Genomic DNA, 24,831 nt, shown 5'->3' with positions numbered 1-24,831 from the left:
TCAGTTTTACAGCATCTCAGTAAAGATAATAATAATAATAATAATAATAATAATAATAATAATAATAATAGGGGTTCCCTCACAAAGAACTTCAGCACAGGAAGAGCCAAATAGGCCCATCAGGCCTGCGCAATGGGCCCAATAGCCTCAATTTTAGTAGATCATGCTTGATAAAATAAGATTAAACAAAATAAAAATTCAATATGATGCATACTTAATTAGTCAAAGTCATTTTTCTTAAAGGTTACATTCAAGGTTTTGTTTTTAGCTTTCTGGCAGAGCAAAACAAAGTGGGTACGGCGGGAGAGAAACGAAGGGGGGTAGCGTTGGGAGGTGCGTGATACTGGGTTTACAAACGTTTGTTCTGTAACCTTTCTCCTTCATTGCTCACGACCTTTGTATGCAAGTCTGAAAAGATAGGTGCCCAAGAAGGTGAAGATGATGGTTCTGTGGCTGTGGGCAGATGTAGCAGGATTTGATAGGCCAATCCAGCCTGTGGAGTTGGGCCTAGAGCAAGAAAAATAAAAAGGAGGCACAAAAAAGAAAGCAAAAGGAGAAGTATATACGTATGTGTATGAAGACTCGTATACAGAACCGGTGCCCCCTGAACCCCACCTTTCCCATGTCCATAACTAACGAAACACAAAAAGCTTTGCATATACAAGCAAATATTAAAAAATATTTTACACAATTATAGTGATTTTCAAAACAAACAAGAGGTCTAAGCTCTGTAATGAAGCCCTGAAGAGTTGTAATTCCCATGCCAATATATTCCCCCATTCCCCCTAATCTATCACACGCCTATATCCAGCTTACCTTGCCCCAATCGTGGCGGCTTGGTTGGGGGTACATTATCAGTTGAGGCAGAGCAAGGGGTGGGCACTGCCCAACTGTCTGGGAACGATAGTGGGACAACGCTTGGTGGTTAAAATCACAATGGATACAACTTCAAAGCTCCACAATATCCCAATGTATAAGGCCTTACCCATATCAAAGAGATGCTGCTTAAAGGCCTCTTTCCATTGCAAGAGGTCACGGTCAGAATCCGCAGCCAGGGTCAAGGAATGTTCCAAGGTATCACCACCTTCAAGTGCAGTTTTCTTACTCACGAGGCCTCTTTCAAACAAACGGAAACAGTGTGGACGTCGAGTGATATGTCTGGCCAAAGGAATAATTTGGAAATCCTGTGAAATGGAGCCTGGTCATATGTGCACAAGGAATGTGAAGAGTAATGCATACCAATGTGGTGTTTTGGTGGTGAGGGGAAATGCAAGTGCAATAAAGAGAAGGTAAGCCTTAGAGTCGTTGGGGGGGAGGGGTTGTGGAGGGGAGATGGGGTAGAGAATTACCAATGAGATAAGCAAGACAATAATTGGAGGAACTTGAGCTGCCTGCTCAGTGGGAGAAAAGTAGACGAGAAATCGCCCTCCTTGTAGTAAACAGTAGACTTGAGTCCAGACGTGGAAACCGCTTTGCTTTTCCTACAAAGAAACAAACAAATTAAAAATAAAACCAACCTTCCTCCGACATACTCTCCACCCAACGCTTGTCACCACACCATCCCACCTCGGACGCCATGAAACAACCCATCAACAGTGTCAGGTTACCAAGCTCACCTGCATCTCCAGGTAACCAGCGATTGCCGGGTGTGTGAGGCAGGTCGGCACAGTAGATAAATGGCAGGTAATTCTTTCAGGTAAAGGAAACTGCTGAGAGTTCTCCACTGTATGCAAAATTAATGATGATCACCAACTGTGGTTAAAAGCAATCGGGCTCTTCAGGTGATAACAAAAAGCAAAACAATGCATTGGGACTGACTTACAGGCAATCAGCTGGGCCTCTGGAATGCTCTCTGCATTCATGCCGACGTCTTGCATGCCAAGGGATGTACGAGCAAGCAGGGTGAACTTTGGGCCTCTGTGTGGGGTTTGCAGTTGAGTCAGTTTATTTTGTTTTTGAAAAGAAGTGCCAACGTATTTACAAAAAAACAAGACCAAAAGTCTAACAGCGGCGTAGCCGGGCTTGTAAAATATTATAAACCACAAACACGTATGATTAGCTTTTTAAACAGTCGTTAATGCTGTTCATAACATTAAACAAAGACATTTTGAGGAATCCCGACATACTTGAGGTAAGTTTTACTTACAGAACTGAGCGAAGATCTACTTTAATCTATGTACCCCACAAGAGTTGGAGGTGTGCTCATTTACCAAGCAGCTACCTAGCCCTTGCCAATCCAGTCGTTCCTTAAGGGTTTTGAATGGCGTGCTTCTTCGAATGCTAAAACCACTTGGCGATCTCTCCACAAGAACCTTGGTAAATGAGCACACACCCAATGTTCTTGAGACCCGACCATAGATCGACTGTAATCTATATACCCCAAAGAGGAATTACCCTTCCTGCCGCTCCCGTAGTGAGCGGGTGTACTTGTAAATTCAAATGTTGGTCGGTGGACTCAGCCGTCGTAATGACATCATAGACGTAATGACATAATGTACACAAAACTGATATATTTTAACTTCCAGTACTTTTGCAGTCACCACGAAGGGATTAGTGTTATGATTAGATTTACTATAATATTAACGTTACGTTAACATTATTTCGAAAATGATATTACCATTAAAAAAAACTGAGGCTAATTCCCGACTACCTCGGGTATTAATATTAGTGCCGAACAACGCTCATCACTGATCATGAACCATACACCGCTTCAACCCATTAACTTTCCATTCACGACATTGGGATTAAAGTGTTATGGTCATATTTACTATATTATTATTATTACGAAAACGATGCTACTGAAACGATACACTACTGTATTAAGAAACCTAGGCTTAATTTGTCCGAAGCGGTCAGAAGATGAGTCATAACGCCTAAGGCCTATACGTACCGTACCGTATTGTTGGAAGAGACATAACGCCGATGCTTTCGATATTTCATGATCATTTTCATGAGGCTTATTAAATATTTTTTATAACAGTTAAACGTTTAATTTTAAGTCAGGTGATAGGAAAATAGGCAATGTATTAGGTGATAGGAAAAAAAACCTCAAACAATGTTCAACAATTACAATGCGCTTTGTGGTTCATGATAATCCAGCTGCAAGACACAAATTCGGCAATCTCATCAATATCAGCACACCACCACGTGTCCGTATAAAATGTCAAACGGGGCATCATACTAATTGATTTTGTGCTATTTTGGGAAGCTGGTTTGGCATCACAGTCTGAGCATTTGTCACACATTGCTGTGATGCCATGTTCATTTTGTACACTTTGTACACACTAAATTTACTGTGCCGAATCGTCCCTCTCCTCACAACGTCTTTGGCAGCCACGTACATGCTCATCTATGAGCCTCAGATGCCAAGAAATTTCTCTTTCATGAGTTGTTGGTGTGAATGCATCAATGCGCATCGATTACATCACTTAGCAGCCGGACTCCAAATAATGCATTTGGCGATCAACAAGGTCAACCATGAAGCTGGTCATACCTAAAAATATAGAAAACACCAACCCATTACTCACCCCCCCCCCCCCCCAACTCTATTTTTAATCATTTTCCCTCCTATCCCTTAGCACTTCGCTAATGCCATTTCCTTCTCCCTCATTCTCTTCAATCCCACTCCTCCATCCAGGTATTTAAAACAGCTGTTCACCACCATCTCTTATCTTCCACATCCAAAACCTTGATTTTTTTCTACCCCCGTTAATACACCCCAAATCCACTTCTTTCAATCTCCAACTTCATTCCTAAAATTTCTAGTAGTGTCAATTTGTTTTATACCGTGTACCCCTTCCCTCCCCGCCCACCCCCCAGCCCTCTCCCTCCCACAGATCTTGTGATGTCCCTGCTCTCAAATGTTGTACTTGTGTGCTTCCCTCTCTCTCCCCATCTTGTCTCCCCCTCCCTTTATGATGTCTGGTGTCCGTTTATGTTTTTTATGTTTTATGTGCTAATATGTGTTTAATGTGATAGCTTTTACACGAGCCTCAATCTTGTATACAAATAAAAAATAAAAATTCCGTCTAACTCTTTCCTCCCACCCAAAAATTTCTTCTTTATTCACCAAATATAAAAACCACACATGATAAATATACATATACGGTACATATTTACCCTCGCCAGAGGACAGGGTATTGCATTTGACTCCGTTTGTTTGTTGCTTGTGAAAATCGAAGATTTTTCAAGTATATTGGTTGGTCTTGTGCGTTATTCTGTCTGTCTGTATGTCAGTCGCCTACAGGTCACAATTTTCAACCGATCTTCACAAAACTTCATCAAATGGTAGGGTAGGTCATAAGCAAGAAGCCCATTGTTTTTAGGGTAAAAAGGTCAATAGGTCAACATAGTCCAAAGGTCACCAACTTTGACAAATTTCTAAAATCCTAAATTGTCATCCGATTGACTTGAAATTTGAAAAGGATTTGCATACCTGGTCACTGAAGTCAACCACCAATTACATTTTAGGTCAAAATAGGCCAAAAGGTCAACATAGGCGCAAATTTCTGAAATCCTCAATTTTCATCCGATTACCTTGAAATTTTAAAAGGACTTGCTTATCTGAACACTGAATTCAACCACCAAGTATTTTTGAGGTCAACACAGGCCAAAAGGTCAACATAGGCGCAAATTTCTAAAATCCTCAATTTTCATCCGATTACCTTGAAATTTTAAAAGGATTTGCATATCTGATCACTGAATTCAACCAGCAAGTATTTTTGAGGTCAACAAAGGCCGCCAAAAGGTCAACATAGGCCGAATTTATAAAATCCTCTAAAAGTAATGATAATTATAACGTCATAGGTCATGTGGTATGGGCGCCATCTTGGAAAAACAGAAAAACTTTGCACCTCTATCTCTGAAAGCACTGCATCGAAAAAATTGAGACATGCCTCATTGTAAAGACTCTCCATGGGGAATAACATGTATTAATGATGATGTCATAGGTTCCTCCAATATGACGTCATAATTCGACAAGTACAAAACTTCATCTGATCAAGATGAAATTTCTTGAGCGTCATCTATGGATACATTGGTAGAGAAGAAAATAATGATGGCGTCATCAGTCACGTGGTTCGGCCGCCATATTTGTTTCAACACAAAAGCCTTAAAAACCACTAAGAACACGTCCTGGCGAGGGTTTGCATTCTCTGATTGCTCTTTCTTGGTTTTATTTGGATGTACTGTACATATACGGTACATATCTTGGCAGAGCGTCGGTGCTGCGGAAGCAGTTTCTTAGCAATGGTTATACTGGGTGGTTTGCCATTGTCTTCCCAGCATTGTTTGTCAATGCTCTATCCTCTTAAATCTGGAGTGTCAAGCAAGGAAGCAAGTCATGTCACGTACCATTTTTAAAGTAATTGGTACGATTCCGTTGAAGTTCGAACTGCCGACCTCCCAGACTCAGAGCAAACGCTTTAATAGAATGGCACTCGGCAGAGCACATGCCTCCGCCAGGATGAATATTTTACATTTTGTATCCCACTGATAGGCTGTATCTGCATCCGGATCTTAACCAAAATCGAATCGCCTTGTTCTTGTCTCCTACCCAACTAATCCACTAAATTGTCAATCGTCAATCCATCCATAACTTTTTTAATATCGTGCTAGATATTGTTTTTGGCTCCATCTCTCAATGGTGAAGAATCACTAAAAAAATTATACCAGCCGGATCCGAATCCGGATCTTCACCAAAATCTAATTATTTCATCCTTGTCACACACCCAATGTGTCCACCAGGTCCTGGTTGCTAGAAGTCAGGATAAGCCTATCCTGTGGATAAATCACATATCCAGCGCATTCAATTTATCCACTGGATAGCTTATAGCAACCGGGCCCAGATCTTGTCTAAATCCGTCCATAACTCAGATATCCTGCTCACAGAGACAGACAGACAAATAGGGGTGAATACATAACCTCCATTCGCCTTCGGTGGCGGAGGAAATTACACCACTGAGTCGAGGTACATATACATATACATAAACAACTCACAGGACGTTTGGATCAAATGGAGGAAGGTTCTCCCAGTTTTCCACTGTTGTTGCTGTTTTCTCCATTGTTTTTTCCTTCCTACTACTAGCCCTGTCAGCAAAGCCATTTGCAACAGAGTCGGGGGGCACAATGCAGCAGAATAAAGACAAATGGAGAGAGAATGATGGAGGGGCATCAGAACTGTGAGGGAAAGGAGGAGAAGAGAAAGAGCAAAGTTACATATACATGGTTTGACACAACAACTTGTTTAGTGCTGCACAATCCATTTGTACTAGCTGAAACCCGTGGAACATCCACGGAAGGGAGGATGTGGTGTATGGATAGAGTGTACCATTATGGATGGCATAGGGGATTTGCTTGTCCGAGTAAGAGTTAGGAAGAAAGATGAGAATGAAGAGTGCGTATATGAACAACGATCGCCGACACCGGCACAAATGCATGCTCTGGATTGTCCACTCAGTGGACGGCTTGCTTTCGCCTTCGCCTGTGTCCAATCAGCGGACGGCTTGCTTCGCCTTCGCCCAGCAGACGCCAATATGATGGCGTCGTAAGATGGCGTCGTATCGGCAGTTAATCGGATGCTTTTGGGCCCCAACGTCGGCTAATTCAGATTTTTCGAGTATGGCTGTACGTGATAAACAAAGAGCGCGGTTCGTAGATCGTAAATCCATTAGTGCCGTGGGCATCGGGTCACTGGGTGCGCCGTAAAAGGGATAACAAAGTCGAGTCCTTACGCTATTATTATATAGATTATTAATAAAGGCCTCAAGACCTATTCAACTTGAATTAAAAAACGCGACATTTCGGCTATTCAAGAACACATTTGTAACCTGTCAATCAAAAAGGAAAATGTTTTGTTGATCGTCTTCTCAACAAAACGTGTCGACAAAACCAAAGGAATATTCAGGATTTTCACAAAATCACGACAACTTGAAAGATACGCCAAAAACCTGAGGTGAATTCCGGTGATGCAGTCATCTTCTTCATTTGCGCCTCATTTTCTTCATGTGAAAATGAATCGATTAAAAATTCCATAGAACTCTGTCGTTTATGTATATTTTTATTTTATTACATTCACGTAGTTTCACATTCTTGACTTCGTGGAGCTTCAATCTTTTGTGGTTTAAAAAAATAAAATAAATATGGATTCTTCTTCATCACATCGCATCGCATTCTCTTCCTGTGAAACTGTTTCATAGAACTGTGTCGTTTATGTATATTTTTATTTTATTACATTCACGTAGTTTCACATTCTGGACTTCGTGGAGCTTCAATCTTTTGTGGTTCAAAAAAAATAAAATAAAGATGGATTCTTCTTCATCGCATCGCATCGCATTCTCTTCCTGTGAAACTGTTTCATAGAACTGTGTCGTTTATGTACATTTTTATTTTATTACATTCACGTAGTTTCACATTCTTGACTTCGTGGAGCTTCAATCTTTTGTGGTTCAAAAAAATAAAATAAAGATGGATTCTTCTTCATCGCATCTCATCGCATCGCATTCTCTTCCTGTGAAACTGTTTCATAGAACTGTGTCGTTTATGTACATTTTAATTTTATTACATTCACGTAGTTTCACATTCTTGACTTCGTGGAGCTTCAATCTTTTGTGGTTCAAAAAAATCAAAAAAGATGGATTCTTCTTCATCGCATCGCATTCTCTTCCTGTGAAACTGTTTCATAGAACTGTGTCGTTTATGTACATTTTTATTTTATTACATTCACGTAGTTTCACATTCTTGACTTCGTGGAGCTTCAATCTTTTGTGGTTCAAAAAAATAAAATAAAGATGGATTCTTCTTCATCGCATCACATTCTCTTCCTGTGAAACTGTTTCTCCATTTAACGTTTCCAAAATCAAAACTTCAAAAACTTCTTCACTTCGATTCGAAAAAACTTCAAACTTCAAAAAACGTTTCCAAAACGTCACTCCATTTAACTTTATTAAAATGACGATAAAGACGTTTCCTTATATATCCTAATTTAAAATGTTCAAGGGAATAAAAAGACCATTTGGTTCACACCACCCATATTCACACCACTCGACTGTCCAATCAGCGGACGGCTCGCATCGCCTTCGCCCAGCAGACGCCAATACGATGGCGTCGTAAGATGGCGTCGTATCCGCCGTTAATCAGATGCTTTTGGGCCCCAAAGTCGACTAATTCAGATTTTTCGAGTGTGGCTGTACGTGATAAACAAAGAGTGCGGTTCGTAGATGGTAAATCCATTAGTGCCGTGGGCATCGGGTACCTGGGTGCGGCGTAAAAGGGATAACAAAGTCGAGTCCTTACGGTATTATTATATAGATATTTGGCAAAATGCATGATGACCACAAAACATGTGCACATTTCCATAATCTGAAAAGTTTCCAGGATAAATATTACTGTTATTATTTGAGTACTATTTAGGGGTGGGGGGGGGGGCAGGACACACGGTAGGGGAAAGGGGGTGCAGGACGTATGGTGGGGGACGGGGGAAGGGGGATGCGTGGCAGGAGAAAGGAAGCGGGGTAGCATGGTTGGGAGGGGGGGGGGGGGGTTGGGAAGGGTTATGCGCAGCTATTGGGTTGCAATACGGAGAGGGGAGTGTGGGACACATGAGGGATACAGACTGAGAAGTGTTTATGGTGTGATGGGATTCTCTGCAGAATTGACTTCTCATCATCCCTAATTCTGATTGTCACACAGATATCACGATGAGGATGAAATGAAGGGTTATTGAAAGCACAAAGGACAGTTGTGCTACATGCTTTGAGGGACGGTCCAAGGTCAAATCATTTGCCTGATTGTCAGATTTGGAAAAAATTTCGTGAAGAAGAAGAAGTAGAGATCCAGATGAGGAAGGAAAAAAACGTGTCAGACAGATTTGTGTGGTGCTTGTATCTGATTCAAGAATGAAGTTTTTAAAATAAAACCAGCATCCTTTCTGTCACCCAATATGCCCTGCCCCTCTCGTTCGCCAGACCTCATCTCATTCGATTTCATGGTGTGGGGCTTTCTTAAGGGCAAGGTTTATGCAACTCAACCAGAGAACATTCAATACCTGAAAGAGCTGATTTAAGCAGCTTTTGGAGAAATTACAGTCGGAATGTGACAGAAAATGGTCTTGGAGTATTGCGAAAGGATGCACGCACTGCTTGAAAATTATGGAAAGCATGACAAAATGCATAACTAATTTTGTAGTTTAATTGACTAGGGTTACAATCCCGGATGGGTCACCACCGACGCAGCTATAATCTCGCCTGTCCAAAATAAATAAATAGATAAAACATCATAAGACTCACAAGCTGATGGGAGGTCCACAAAAACACAGGTGAGAGCAGCCTGGGTGTGTGAAGAATGTGTTCGTTTCTTGGACTTCATTTCCCAGCTCCAGCAGGCAGAACATGGCCATCTTGCACCCTTTGTCAGCAATTTCAGACCGTAGGATTAAACCAGACTTCAACATGAATATGATCAATAAAGTAAAAATAATGTACACAGGAATATATATATCCCCTGACCTAATGACCTACCTTGACCATTCTTTGTCAACTCCTTTGGCTTCGCCCACCTTAGAGAAACAGTAATATCTGAGAGTGAGAGAATAAGGAAACAACATTGTGAATCCAGAACCATCACATGTTTGAATGACGGACAAGTTAAAAGTAACATTTTTGACATTTGAAACCTATCACATGAAACGAAAATTTTTGAAGTATTATGGCAGAGTTGAGATGTTTTAAGTCGACTCTAAACTCTCGTGCCTTCCTTTTCCAAACCCAATTTGTCTAGCACGTGACACCTTACCCTCCCGGTAAACATTTCACAATGCCACGACCCATCACCGTCATCACCACCACAATAACCCACCCATATGACCATTTGATTATCCAAATCCATGCAAAGGGATCTAATGGATACTGTGTCATTACCAGAAATTGAGACCTGACCAGGACAAGGCTTCAAGTGTTTTTCTTTTTTTACTCCATCATCCCTGTTTAATAGAGCGAGGTAATGAAAGACAAGATAATAGATGAGTATTGATGTTAGAGCGAGTCAAAACGAAAAATAAAATAGAATGAAGGGAGTTGAAATATGAAGTTGGAGGGTGGAGGGGGGGGGGGGGGGTCAGGCAGGAGAAGAACGCAAGGCAGTTCCTTATTTTCATCGGTGAATTACTGAAAGGATTAGGGACTAATACAATGACCATGTTTCTACTGTTCCTCACCGAGACCGCAGCAGATTTCGAACACATTCCTGCCTGTGAGCCTCCAAACGAGCGAGGCCGGCCCGTGCACGTCCTTCAGCCGCTTGTGCAACTGCCACCGCAGCAACTGCCTATGAGGTAAGAAAGCAAACAAGGGTTACAAAGGAGCATTAGAGAATGAATGGGGTTCAGAAATTCCCACTCTTGCATTATCATTGATTCCACAAACAGTAATAGCCAACGAGTTGCATGGATTTGATTCCTAAAGGAATTGGATCCAAACAAAAAAGCTATCCTTGCCCAGCTGCGCATCATTTTCATGAGAAACTTTAAATTTCATATCAAAATGCCAATCGAGAAAATTTTATGGTCAAAATGTTACAAATCCTGCTCTTGGCCAATTTCCCATTGCTCAAATGTATTTATTTATTTATTTTCATATGGGGAGCTCGGCCATCACCAGGCTTTAAGGCCAATCAAAGGTGGGGATTATTATCTCAAATTCAATGGAATGAAAAACAAAAATATTTTATCGCTTCTAAATATACAAGCTGAGGCCACAGTATACCGACTCACGACGTCTTCTCCTCTTTCAACCCCACGCTCTCTCCTCACCCCCTTCCCTCCCCCAATCCCCTAGTCCTGCCTGCTGCTCTCTTTCTCACATGGTAACATGATTGTGCATTCTTGTGATCCGGCTGTTTTGTCAATCTGTCAACCTGCCACTCTCTTAATTTCACTCCTCCGAGAGCCTCAACTTCTACATGTAAACAACTTGAAATTTTTATGATGATCCAATTGGAAACTGCAAAAAAACCAAACCAACCACCTTTAGAGGCCATTTTTCCCTGCAGAGCAGGGGTTGGCCTTTTTTGGGCACCGTGGTCCCCTTTTTGAAGCAATGTTTTATGGCCGGATGCCCTTCCTGCCGCCAACCCTATTAGTCACCTCTTGCGACACACAGGGAATTACCAGTGACCTGGTACTCAATTTGCCGACCTCAAAAGGATGGCAGGCTGAGTCAACCCCCCTGGTGTTAATTCAGCGATCGACCGGGATTCGAACCCAGGATCCTAGGATCCCAAGCCGGCACCCGAACCGCTAAGCCAACACCAGGCTGCAACACCAATTGTAAACTGCAAAGCAAAATAATAAATAAATATGCTGCAAGCTAATTGTTTAGCAAGGTTTACAACCGAATCACATTGCAAAAGAAAGGATAATCAAGCCTCGGAGAACATTCGACCTCGACTTTGATTTCCCTTTCATCGTTTCTGCTGGTTTTCAGGTGTGATCAAACATCGCTGAGTTAGAGATAGAACAAAAATAGTCAGAGGTTGGCTGCAAGATTAGACAATTATTAAATAAGACTGAACAATTGGAACAGAGTTAAATCAAGTTTTATTACAGAGTTAAGGATGGATGGCTCTAGTTGGCAAGATCCAAAAGTAAAAATGAAGTTTCAATCTCACCTGGACAACGGGCAAGCAGGCAAAGTTCAGCACCAACGAGTGGTCTGGGTCCAACAAGCAAGTGGTCACGGATCAAGACCATTCGGTGGTTGAAACATCGGAACTGAGCCTTATTTTGCTTTTTGACATTGGCAGTTGGTGGTGCCATCAATTTTGAAATTTTCAGCTTTTAGCGTCACGTGATCATCAACTTGTTTTACCAGCAGAGGGCAAGCGTACCAAAATGTCCCCATAAATAATTAATCTTTACTGTAGCGTTCACATCCTGACATTACTCGGGAAAAACATTCCCAGAAAAATATCCACTTAACATTCAGCACTTTTTTCCAGGGCAAGGGGAAGGCAGAATATCCACTTCATGAACATACTCATTGTCGAAGAGAGACGGTCATTCATTTCTATTTCAACACGTAAATTTCCTCACTATTTCCAAATTCCTTGCAAATTGATATGCTGAAAGTTGAAACATACTTCCTCGCAAAATTTGAGTACAGTGAATCACGTGGTTCCCGATATATGACCCATCGTGACCATGTTGTCGACTCCAGCACTACACTTGATCTCCCCTCTTCAAATTGGCATACAGTGCGTTCAGAAAGTACTCACACCCCTTGACGTTTTACACATTTTGTTGTGTTACAGCCTAAATTTAAAATGGATTAAATTGAGATTTCTGGTCACTGATCGACACACAATTCCCCATAATGTCAAAGTGGAATTTTTTCAGAATTTTTTTTCAAAATAATTAAAAATGAAAAGCTGAAACGTCTTCAGTCAATATGTATTTCACCCCTTTGCTATGACTCTCCAAATTGAGCTCAGGTGCATCCAATTTCCTCTTGGAAGTTCCCAAGAGCACAATGAGCTCCTCCTTAGGAAATGGATATAATATGAAACTACCCAGACTCTTCCTAGAGCTGGCTGTCTGACCAAACTGAGCAACCAGGCAAGAAGGACCTTGGTCTTGGAGGTGTCCAATAACCCAATGGCCAATCTCACAGAACTACAGACTTCCTTGGCTGACATGGAAGAACCTGCCAGAAGGACAACAGCCTCTGCACTACTTCACAAATCGAGGCTTTCTGGGGGAGTGGAAAGACGGACGTCATTCCTGAGAAAAATACGCATGACAGCACACCTGGAGTTTGCAAAAAAGGCACGTGAAAGACTCAAGAGCATGAGGCAAAAATATTCGGTGGTCTGAAGAGACGAAAATTGAACTCTTTGGCCTGAATGCAAAGTGCTACGTCTGGCAGAAACCGAGCACAGCACATCACCCATCTAACACCATCCCTACTGTGAAACGTGGTGGTGGCAGCATCATACTATGGGGATCCTTTTCAGCGGCAGGGACTGGGATACTTGTAAGGACTGAGGGAACAATGAATGAATGCAGCTAAATACAAGCAAATACTTGAGGAGAACCTGCTTCAGAGTACAAAAGACCATAGACTGCAGCGAAGATTTACGTTCCATCAGGACAATGACCACAATCATACAGCCAAAGCAACACTGGAATGGCTTCAGTACAAGAACGTGAAAGTTATTGAGTGGCCCAGCCAAAGTCCAGATTTGAATCCCATTGAGAATCTGTGGAAAGACTTGCTTGCAGTTTGCTGTCCACCGACGCTCCCCATCCAACTTGACAGAGCTTGAGCAAATCTCCAAGGAGGAATAGGAGAAACTCCTCAAATCCAGATGTGCAAAGCTGATACAGACATACCTAAGAAGACACAAAGCTATAATCACTGCACTTATATTAAGTATTGACTCAGTGGCTTGAATATTTATGTAAATTAGAGATTTCTGTATTTATTTTGAATTGTTTTGTAAAAATTTATTTTAAAAAATTCCACTTCATTATGGAGTATTATGTGTAGATCAGTGACAAAAAACGTTTGACAAAAAGGTTGACAGTGACAAAAAGTTTAATCCATTTTCAATTCAGGCTGTAACAACAAAATGTGAAAACGTCAATGGGTGTGAATACTTTCTGAAGGCACTGTATCTTGAAATCTAACCGATGTAGAGAGCCATTTTGATTTCTGGAAAGCATCGAAGCTACACTTTCACAAAAAACACCTTTGCTCATATTTGACATACCAAACCTGATGGCTGACCTGATGGCTTTGACATGACCTCACACTTTCAACCATGGTCAATTTAAGATCTTGTCACTGAAGCCTACAACTCAATTCTATACCCCTTGAAAAAATAATATGGGCAAGAAAATAGAACCCAATAAATAACTTCTGAAGTGGTGGAAAAAAATATATACATACTGTATATATATATATTTCAAAAAAAAAAAAAAAAAAAGTCAACAGCAACTTCAGAGTTAATAATGTTGAAGATAAGGTAAGACTCTGTCACCTGGGTATGGTAACACACTTGTACATGACTGAAGTCAAAACCAAGGCCTGCAACATGGCGGTTTAGCTAAGACAGCCCTCGTTTTGGCCTCCACCATCCGATATGTTCTCCACATCACCAACGTAGGATCAACATCCTAGAGTTGGGGATATTCTCACCAGAGTGGATCCTATGTCGACTCCAGTAAGAATGTCCTTGAGCAAGAATGTCTGAATTTCAGTGGTAAGAAAACTAATTTGGGGGGATCCATGTGAGTGAAGAAGATTCAGGGTGATCCTTTCATTTTCATCTTCATCTGCTCTATGGACACAACCCATACATCAGAAATTGTCATATGCGGGTGAGGAGGGGACATTGGAGGTGGTAGTCTGTACTATCAACCCCTCCTTCGTAGAAGCGGTGCTGTCTTAGTCACGATGAAGAACTACGGATGTAAATGAACCTCATACGGATGTAAATTAACCTCTTTTTTCCTGCCTCTGTAACAAATTTCCATACTTTCTTCAATCCCACTCCTTCCTCCATGTCTTTAAAACAGTTGTTTACCACCATCTCTTGATCCTCCATCCAAAACCTTGATCTTTTCTACCGTCGTTAAAACACTCCAATCCGCCTCTTTCAATCTCCGACTTCATTCCTGTAATTCCTAGTAGTGTCCATCTTGTTTTATACCGTGCAACCCTTCCCCCAGCCTTCTCCCTTCCACAGATCTACCGACGTCCCTGTTCTCTATTGTTGTTGTGCTTGTAGCTAGGATGTGTTGGTTGAAAACAAGATGGAGAGACATAAACGGACACATAAAACATATAATAAAGGGAGCGGGAGACAAGATGGGGGGAGAGAGAGGGCAGCACACAAGCATAACAATGGTAGAGAACAGGGACATTGGGAGATCTGTGGGAGGGAGAGGGCTTGGGGGGAGGGAACAGGGGAGGGGTGGGGGGGGTGAGAGAGGTATAAAACACATGGACACTGCTAGGACTTCCAGGAATGAAGTCGGTATTTCAAAAAGGTGGATCTGGGGTGACTTAACGGCGGTAGAAAAGATCAAGGTTTTGGATGGGGGAAGATAAGAGATGGTGGTGAACAGCTGTTTAAAAGACCTGGAGGGAGGAGTGGGATTGAAGAGAGTGAGGGAGTTTGTTCCATAGGCAGGATAAAAGAGGAATGAAAGAGTGAAGGTGAGCAGAGAGTCTTGATTTTGGCAGTTTCACCAGAAGAGGGTTGCTGGCAGATCTTGTGTCCTGCAGGAATATTTGGGGGGCAGAGCACAGACAGAGCAGGGGGTGCTAGGCCAGAGAGATTACTTTGGATTCAATTCTGTCCAGTAAGTATGTGGAGCTAGAACCTCCCCAGATGTGAGGGCAGTACTCTATACAAGGATGAATCAATCCTTTATATAGTTGAACTAACTGTTGAGAGGAGAATAATCTTCGACATCTGAACAGGATTTTGCTATTTGTGTAATGTGTGGATTCCAGGATAAATTTTATGTTAGGCTAATACCTAGTAGGTTTATTGAATCGCATGGTGTAATTGTGGAGGTTTCAAAGGAGATTGGAGAGTTTAGAGGAGTTTTTGGAGAGTGAGATGGGAAGAAAAAGAGTTTTAGAAGCATTACATATGTTGTTAATAAAAATCATAGAAAAGGGTCCCCAAAATAAAATTAGCCTCAGGCCAAGTCCAGTTAACCCGCCCCTGATGCAGAGGTATAATTATTAGGCCATCTGAGTGGGTCCCAGAGGCTCTCACGTTTGCCAATCTCAACAATGTTCAAACTTGACAGGGAAGGATTTCCACAGTAATTTTAAGGACATGTATTGTAAAAAAATTGAGAGTGAACCTCTAAAACTATAAATTTAGTGTTTTTTTTGTTTGTTTGTTTTTTGTTTTTTGTTGTTTTTTTGTATACAGAATCGAGGCTCGTGAAAGAGCTAACATTTATCACACAAACAAATCAAACAGACAAACAAAATATATAAAAAGAGGGAGCGGTAGACAATATGGGGAGAGAAGGGGAGGCACACAAACACAACATTTGAGAGCAGGGACATCGGGAGATGTGTAGGAGGGAGAGGGCTTGGGGGGAGGAGGCGTGGGAAGTGGGAGGAGGGTGGGAGAAGTATAAAACACAAGGACACCAAGGACTTCCAGGAAAGAAGTTTGTATTTCAAAAAAGTGGCTTTGGGGTGAAATTAGCGGGGGTAGAAAAGATCAAGGTTTTGGATGGGGGGAGATAAGAGATGGTGGTGAACAGCTGTTTTAAAGACCTGGAGGGAGGAGTGGGATTGAAGAGAGTGAGGGCGTTTGTTCCAGAGGCGGGAGAAAAGAGGAATTAAGGAGTGAAGGTGAGCCGAGAGTCTTGATTTTGGCAGTTTAACCATAAGAGGGTTGCAGGCAGATCTTGTGCGACCTGTAGGAATATTTGGGGGACAGAGCACAGAAAGAGCTGGGGGAGCAAGGCCGGAGAGGAGTCGGTAGAAGACGGAAAGACCACCAACCTGCCTGCGGTGAGTGAGTGAAAGGCCCTCGGAGATAGCTTCATCGTGGGAGATTCCAATGATTCTGAACGCTTTGGTTTCAACAGCGTGAAGACGAGCTAGGTGTGAGGCAGGAGCACCAGCCCAGAGGGGAGAGCAGTATTCCATTGAGCTGCGGATGAAAGCCTTGTATGTGGTGAGAAGCTCAGGTGTGCCAAGGAAGGACTTCGCACGACGGAGGATGCCTAGTCGGCAACTGGCTTTGGAGGCCAGATTTGAAATGTGGTTTTCCCAGGAAAGATCATGGCAGATATTGAGACCCAAAAGCTTGAGTGACAGAACTTCTTGGAGAGGATTATTCAGAAAGTGGATGGGAGGGTTGTCCAGTCGGTCTTTTCGGAGAGACATCGTAAGAGTGTGAGATTTGTCAGGATTGAAAGACATGTTCCACTTGTTTGCCCAGTCTGTGATTTTGTCCAGGTCTGCAGAGAGTGAGGAGGCTGCAGACTGCCGATCTGAGGGATGAGGAATGGAGAGGCAGAGAGTAGAGTCATCAGCAAAGAGATAGAGAGGATGTGTTGGTTGATTGATGGGGAATGACGTAACGTCTCAAAGGTGGTCCTCCTTACCTGCTCCCCACGTGAACTCACTGCCGCTAGACGCTGGGCACCAGCACGAACACGAAGGGCACGCACCACAACCTCCTCCACACCGGGATCCTAATGGTAGGTAACCAGGGGGTTGGTGAGAGAAGATGCAACACAAACAACAAGCATTTCAAGGCCCTTTTCCCTGCTAGAGCGGGGGTTAGCCTGAGAGGAGAGGCATATTTATACAAGTGAAATATGAATAATAATATGTACATAATATGGAAGGGGTGGGGCAAGGCATGTTACCAAGAGGAAGGACTTGAACATACAAGGAACATTTTAAGGAGACAGGAGTTTATACATTGGATTGCATAGGGATCTGATGGAGATGTTTAAGGTCATGAAGGATGTGGAAAAGATAATAATAATAATAATAATAATAATACATTTATTTTATATAGCGCTTTTCAAGAAGCCCAAAGGCGCTTTGACAGAGTACAAAAAAACAAGTGCAAAAAGACTAAAATCAATAGGTAAATAATCAAAGCAAAAGGAAGGAGAAGGAGAAGAGATAGTCAGGGGTTAAATGCTGTGGGTTAAATGTTGAATGCAGTGTTGAACAGGTGGGTCTTGAGTGATGTTTTGAATGTGGTGAGTGAGGAGGAGTCTCTGATGGTGTGAGGTAGTGAGTTCCAGAGAGTGGGAGCAGCGATGGAGAAGGCCCTGTCCCCCCAGGATCTGAATTTGGTCCGGATGGGGGGGGGGGGGGTCAGGAGGTTGGTACCAGCAGAGCGGAGGTTGCGGGTGGGAGTGTGTCTGGAGAGGAGGTCAGTCAGGTAGGATGGGGCCAGGTTATGGAGGACTTTGTAGGTCAAGAGGAGGATTTTGTACTGGATTCTCTGGGGGATGGGGAGCCAGTGAAGCTTGTAAAGGACGGGGGTGATGTGGTCACGGGTCCGGGAATGGGTGAGTAGATGGGCAGCGGAGTTCTGAATGTATTGAAGTTTATTGGTGATTATTGAGGGTGAACCAAAGAGGAGGCTGTTGCAGTAGTCCAGACGGGAGGTGATGAAGGCGTGGATGAGGGTTTCTGCAGCCGTGGAGGAGAGGGATGGACGGAGACGGGCGATATTTTTCAGGTGAAAGTAGGCTGTCTTTGTGATCTGTTTAGTGTATTTGTCGAAGGAGAGGGTTTGGTCAAAGATGATGCCAAGATTCCGGATGTGAGGGGAGGTGGATACTGGGAAACCGTCGATGTTGAGGGCAAAGTTATGGGTGGATTTGGAGAGCGTTTTTGGGCCAATGATGATTATTTCAGATTTATCATAGTTAAGTTTGAGGAAGTTGATTTGAAGCCAGGATTTTATTTCAGTGATGCAGTTTGTCAGGATAGAGTGGGTGGCGGTGGAGATGGACTTGGTGGAGATGAAAAGCTGGATGTCATCGGCGAAGCAGTGGAATTGGAGACCATGACGGCGGATTAAGTGACCAAGGGGGGACAGGTACAGGATGAAGAGGTGGGGGCCAAGAACTGAACCTTGGGGGACACCTTGGGGGAGGGGAGCAGTGGGGGATTTGCAGTTATTGATGGAGATGAACTGGCGTCTGTCGGAGAGGTATGATTTGATCCAAGAGAGGGCAGTGCCGGTAATGTTAAAGGTGGTTTCAAGTCGGGTGAGGAGGATGGTGTGATTGATGGTGTCAAAGGTGGCGCTGAAGTCGAGGAGGATGAGAATGTTGAGGTTGCCAGCGTCAGAGGAGAGGAGAAGGTCGTTGGTGATTTTGAGGAGAGCAGTTTCAGTACTGTGGTTGGAGCGGAATCCGGATTGGAATGTTTCATACAGGTTATTGGCAGAGAGGTGATGTTTAAGTTGAGTGGCTACAGCGCGTTCCAAAACTTTTGACAGAAAGGGTAGGTTGGAGATGGGTCTGAAGTTGTTTAGGGTGTCAGGGTTGAGTCCAGGTTTTTTCAGAATGGGGGTAACAGCAGCAATTTTGAGGGATGGTGGGACGATGCCTGTAGACAGGGAGGAGTTTATTGTTGCTGTGATAAGTGGAGAGAGAGCAGGAAGGGAGGCCTTGACAAAGCTGGAGGGGATGGGGTCAAGAGTGCAGGTGGCAGTTTTCATTCCTATGAGGAGTTCAGAGAGGTCAGTAGGGGAGACTGGGGAGAACTGAGACATGGGTTGGCAGGATAAGGGGGGGCAGGTGGTTTGAGGGGGAGCGGGTGCGGTGGTGCTTAAGCTGCTGTCGATGTTGTCAATTTTGCTTTGGAAGAATGAAAGGAAGGAGATGCAGTTGTCTACTGTGAATGACTGGGTGGTGGTGTCCAGGGGGCTGAGGAGTTTGTTTATTGTAGAGAAGAGTATTGCAGAATATCCCTCCTCCGGTATGATAGACCTGAGCCTCGTCCTGGAGGTGGGGTTGCTATCTTTATAAAAAACTCTCTTCCTCACTCGCCCTCCACTGCCCTCTCTCCACCTCACCTCCAGGAATACCTTTGGCTACGGCTTCCCCTTCGCTCCCACCTTTTGTTCATATGTGTGTTGTACCGTCCACCAATCAGCGATGACTCCATCTACATCTCACTGTCTGATAATATGGACCAACTTCTATCTACCCATCCCAACTCTCTCTTCCTCATATGTGGTGATTTCAATTGTCACCATGCCAGTTGGCTGGGTGTGGGTACCTCTCTCACCAGCCATGGCTCTTCAGCAAAGGACTTCTGCGACTCACTGGGACTGACACAATCTGTCAATTTCCCGACCCGGATCTCAGTCAACGGAGCATCTTCTCTTCTGGATTTGGTTATGACAAACTTCCCTGAAAATGTCTGCTGCTCTTCTTCTGCTCCAATCAGCTCATCTGATCATGTGCTTGTCAAAGTGGACATCTCTCTGAACATTCTCAGAGAGCCTCCTCAGCGTCGACGAGTCTGGCATTTCACTCAGGCCAACTGGCACGGTCTTCAAGCAGCCATCAATCATCTGGACTGGTCTCCCATCTCTACCGCCTCTGACATCAACTCATCCTGGGAATTCTTTCAAAGTAAATTGCTCTCTCTCATGCACAGATTTATACCATCTCGTCTTCAGTTGTCATACCCTTCCTCCCGTCCATGGTACACGGATTCTTGTGGTGAGGCTGTTGCCCTGAAACAACTTGCTTTCGTCTCCTGGAAAGCAAATCCAACGGAAGGAAATCTCATTTCCTTTCACAAAGCCCGAAACAAGTGTGTGTCCACCCTCAGGAGAGCCAGGAAACAATATCTCACCATTCTCAAGACCGAACTCTCTTATCTGTCTCCCTCTTCCAAATCCTGGTGGCGTCTGGTCAAATCTGTTTCTGGTGTTTGTTCCCCCTCCATCCCCTCCCTCACCTCAAACGGCTTAACGGCTGACTCCGCACGTGAAAAAGCTGAATGCCTCAACTCTGTGTTTGCCTCTAAATCTTGTGTCCCAAACCCATCCCTCTCTGTACCCACCGTACCCAGTCGTACCCAGCTGCTCCTGGACTCTGTGTCCTTTCCTCCTGACAAGGTGGAAAAGTTTCTGTCAACCCTCGACTCTGATTCTGCAACTGGTCCTGACGGCATCAGCCCACGGGTCCCAAAATCATGTTCTTCTGCTCTTTCACTCCCTCTTTCTGTTCTCTTCACCCTCTCTTTTGCTCAAGGTCATCTGCCATCTGCTTGGAAATCAGCCAACATCACCGCTTTGCACAAAAAAGGTGCAAAAACAGATCCCAGCAACTACAGACCAATCAGCCTTCTCCCAATTATCAGCAAAGTCATGGAATCCATCATTGCTTCAGATATTAAATCTTTCCTCTTCTCCAATGGCTTGATCTCTGATCATCAATTTGGTTTCAGACCTGGTCACTCTACTCTGGACATGCTGCTTCTGCTTTCTCAACAATGGATGGAGGTCCTCAACGCCAAACAGGAAATTAGAGCAGTCTCCCTTGACATTTCACGTGCCTTCGATACGGTCTGGCACCCTGCTCTGCTCTCCAAACTCTCCTCCTTTGGTATCCATGGAAATCTCCACACATGGCTGGCGGACTTCCTCTCTGGTCGTAGTCAACGTGTGGCCCTGAATGGGTTTCTCTCATCTCCTCTTCCTGTTCAGGCTGGAGTTCCCCAAGGTAGTGTTCTGGGCCCTGTGCTTTTTCTGGTCTTCATCAATGATCTCTCTGACTCTCTTGAAAATCCTCTCTATCTCTTTGCTGACGACTCTACTCTCTGTCGCTCCATTCCTCATCCCTCAGATCGGCAGTCTGCAGCCTCCTCACTCTCTGCAGACCTGGACAAAATCACAGACTGGTCAAACAAGTGGAACATGTCTTTCAATCCTGACAAATCTCACACTCTTACAATGTCTCTCCGAAAGGACCGACTGGACAACCCTCCCATCTACTTTCTCAACAATCCTCTCCAAGAAGTTCTGTCGCTCAAGCTTTTGGGTCTCACTATCTGCCATGATCTTTCTTGGGAAAACCACATTTCCAAGCTGGCCTCCAAAGCCAGTCGCCGACTGGGCATCCTCCGTCGTGCGAAGTCCTTCCTTGGCACACCTGAGGTCCTCACCACATACAAGGCTTTCATCCACAGCTCAATGGAATACTGTTCCCCCCTCTGGGCTGGTGCTCCTGCCTCACACCTTGCTCGGCTTCACGCTGTTGAGGCCAAAGCTTTCAGAATCATTGGAATCTCCTGCGATTAAGTCAACGCCGAGGGCCTTTCACTCACTCACCGCAGGCAGGTTGGTGGTCTTTCTGTCTTCTACCGACTCCTCTCCGGCCTTGCTCCCCCAGCTCTCTCTGTGCTCTGTCCCCCCAATATTCCTTCAGGTCGCACAAGATCTGCCTGCAACCCTCTTATGGTTAAACTGCCAAAGTCTAGGCTCTCTGCTCACCTTCACTCTTTCATTCCCCTTTTCTCCCGCCTCTGGAACAAACTCCCCCACTCCCTTCAATCCCACTCCTCCCTCCAGGTCTTTAAAACAGCTGTTCACCACCATCTCTTATCGTCCCCCATCGAAAACCTTGATCTTTTCTACCCCCGGTAATTCACCCCAGAGTCCTTGCAGTGTTCATATGTTTTAATCCTCTCCCACCTCCCCCCAAGTCCTCCCGATGTCCCTGCTCTCAAATGTTGTGTTTGTGTCCTTCCCCCTCTTCCCCCTCTCTTTTGTGTCCTTCCCCCTCTCTCCCCATCTTGTCTGCCGCTCCCCTTGTTTTTTGTGTTTTGTGTGTCGGTTTGTCTTTTTGTGTGATTAATGTTAGCTCTTTCACGAGCCTCGATCTTGTATACAAAAAAAAAAAAAAGAAAAAAAAAGTGCTTTTGGGTTTCCAGAGCCAGAGTGGATAATTTGAGAGTAGTAGGCGGAGCGGGCGCGGGAGAGGGCATCTTTGTAGTGTTGTAGGTGGTCCTTGTAGGCTTGGGAGTGAATTGTGAGACCTGTTTTATTGCGGAGTCTTTCAAGTTGGCGAGCACGAGTTTTCATCAGGCGGAGTTCAGGGGTAAATCAGGGAGCAGAATGGGTGAAAGAAACTGTTTTGGTTTTTATAGGTGCAAGCTGGTCAAGACAGGAGGAGAGAGTGTGGTTGTAGTAGTCAGTGAGGTCAGAAGGGGTGTGGAGGTCAACGAAGGGAGAAGTGGACATTTTTTCAGAGAGGGTGGATGAGAATGAGGTAGATTGGTGGAGATTTTCATCAGAATGGGCAATGTTAGGACCAGGGACCACATTGAGGATAATGATGAGAGTCAAGATGGGTCTTTCAGTCTGAGAGTGGTTAATCCACGGAATTGTCTCCCTGGAAAGGTAGTGGCGGCAGAGGGGGTGCATAGGTATAATTGGATTTAGATGGGTAGCTGGATACATTTGAGATAGAGGATATGGGGATATTGGCTTGTGTGAATGGATGACTATCGTATAGTGGGGTTGGTGCAATGGTGCAGCACAGACATGATGGGCCGAATGACCTCCTCCTACGCCAAAGGTCTCCCCTAGCACACTGAAGTTGATGGTCCCCAAAGGTCCTCCCTAGCACACTGACGTTGACCCAACGTGACAACCGACCGTGCCAACCTTTGCCAACGATGGGCCAGCGTCAGTGTGTTATTAGGGTTGTGTCTATCCTTGTGTAATATGTTAATATAATATTAATACAAATGAATACCGGCTCTAAGGCGTCCAGCAAGCTCTGCCGAGCTCCACCGCGCCGTAACTCCATCCGCAGAGCACCTTGACCATGTCTCCCACCACATAGCCTGCCCTTTCCTGGAAAAGCTTCCTTATTCCCATTTGAAGACCACTCAGCCATTAGGAGAAATTTTGAACTGCGCTCCCTTACGTCACTTCCTGCCTGGGCGTATGTTTTACTTTTGTCTTTCAGTGTTAATGTCATTTCTGACGTAAACTAAGTTAAGCAATATCAGTGACAAAGATATATGCAGACATTTTATTGCATTTTATTCACTTTAGTGTCATTTTTAACATATTTATCAAATAAACCTGAAGAACACTCAACCTACCTACACCGTCATGAAGCGCAGCAGCGCATAAAGAGCACACGAAGAGCTAGTAGGGGGGGAATTCCAGAGACACCTTGAGTATGTTTCGCAATGAATATTATGATTACTAGGGCATGCCCGTACTATATCTATATCTAAAATTATATCCCCCCCTCTATTTACATGAAATGGTTTGGTTCATGAAATGTTTTGGTCCATTCGCAACGCCAAAGCGAACGGCGAACGCTTTACATGAAATGGTTTGGTTCATGAAATGTTTTGGTCCATTCGCAACGCCAAAGCGAACGGCGAACGGCTTGCGAGTACAGTGACAATCCCCCCGGGGTTTTAATTAGTTTTAAAACATCGTTTAACGCCAACATAGCGCCAACATAGTTTGCAAACGTGAAATAAATGAATACGCTCTCAAATGTGCCATCCGAGGCAGAGTGTGTCCGCCACGTTCGGCACACGCGATAGCTCGCTGCTCTCTGATTGGTTGAATCGTTTTTTGGACATAGCTCGGTAAGTAATTGTCCGATTAATATGAAACCTTGAAAAGGCACATCCTCGGGTCCCCAGCAATATACCTGGCAAGTTTAAAGTATATCGGACCCGTGGTTGTCGAGAAACAGCGGTCACAGACAAACAAACGTACAAACGTACAAACAAACACACAGAGATTACTGGAATTATAGATAGATGGATGAATAGAAGATATTTGTGAATTGGTGTAAATGTAATATATTACTTTCAATCAGGCGTTGGTCCGTTAGTGTACCAACAACGACACGGAATATCAAGAAGGAATGTTGGCACAGGAGGAGGCCATTCAGGCCATCATTCCCACGCTGCACCAACCCCAGATTACGCAAGCTACCCAGATACAAGTGCTGCCAATATCCCTTCATACCCCTCTATGTCCAAATTATTCTTCAGGGTGAGTCATTAGTCCCAGGATACCGGTTTATCTGCTTGTACAAGATTTGTTTATACCATCTAACAGGGTGAGCCATACGCCTCAGGAGTAATAACAAAACAACAATAGTGAAAACCGAGTACTCCTTTTCAGCATGCGTCATTGCCGGGACCCCTTGGTGCCCGGCAATGACGTCATGCAGCGCCTGGAGATGGCATAGGAAAGGAGTGGTGTACAACAGTATAAATACATGTTATTGAAAAAAGTCTTGTATAAACAGCTAAAAGC

At 43.9% G+C, this 24,831-nt stretch overlaps 1 protein-coding gene across 1 annotated transcript; it reads right to left on the bottom strand.

The window, feature by feature from the left end:
* Positions 1 to 216: 216 nt before the first annotated feature.
* On the bottom strand, positions 217 to 23,448 carry LOC137413106 (rhotekin-2). Its single transcript, XM_068098502.2, has 13 exons — positions 23,291 to 23,448; positions 17,144 to 17,233; positions 10,211 to 10,320; positions 9,915 to 9,976; positions 9,516 to 9,572; positions 9,285 to 9,402; positions 5,998 to 6,177; positions 1,823 to 1,917; positions 1,617 to 1,723; positions 1,350 to 1,481; positions 986 to 1,184; positions 817 to 894; positions 217 to 507 (listed from the first exon to the last, which is right to left on the bottom strand). The coding sequence occupies exons 1-13, from the start codon at positions 23,432 to 23,434 to the stop codon at positions 350 to 352; spliced, it is 1,530 nt and encodes a 509-aa protein (XP_067954603.2). The 5' UTR covers positions 23,435 to 23,448; the 3' UTR covers positions 217 to 349.
* Between the last annotated feature and the right edge of the window lie 1,383 nt (positions 23,449 to 24,831).

Source organism: Myxine glutinosa, chromosome 1 (assembly GCF_964187855.1).
Source record: "Myxine glutinosa chromosome 1, kmMyxGlut1.1, whole genome shotgun sequence".
NCBI classification, from domain to species: domain Eukaryota; kingdom Metazoa; phylum Chordata; class Myxini; order Myxiniformes; family Myxinidae; genus Myxine; species Myxine glutinosa.
The sequence above is the reverse complement of the archived record's forward strand: the minus strand, read 5'-3'. Positions and strand labels throughout refer to the sequence as shown.

Bases quoted from the DNA above. Each gene is read 5' to 3' on its own strand.
- LOC137413106 (XM_068098502.2), bottom strand. From the start codon at position 23,434: ATGGCTGAGTGGTCTTCAAATGGGAATAAGGAAGCTTTTCCAGGAAAG. The intron at 10,321-17,143 runs GTAAGGAGGACC...CTTACCTCATAG, and splicing joins TGAGTTCACGTGGGGAGCAG to GCAGTTGCTGCGGTGGCAGT. The intron at 1,724-1,822 runs GTAAGTCAGTCC...TTTTGCATACAG, and splicing joins AGAGGCCCAGCTGATTGCCT to TGGAGAACTCTCAGCAGTTT.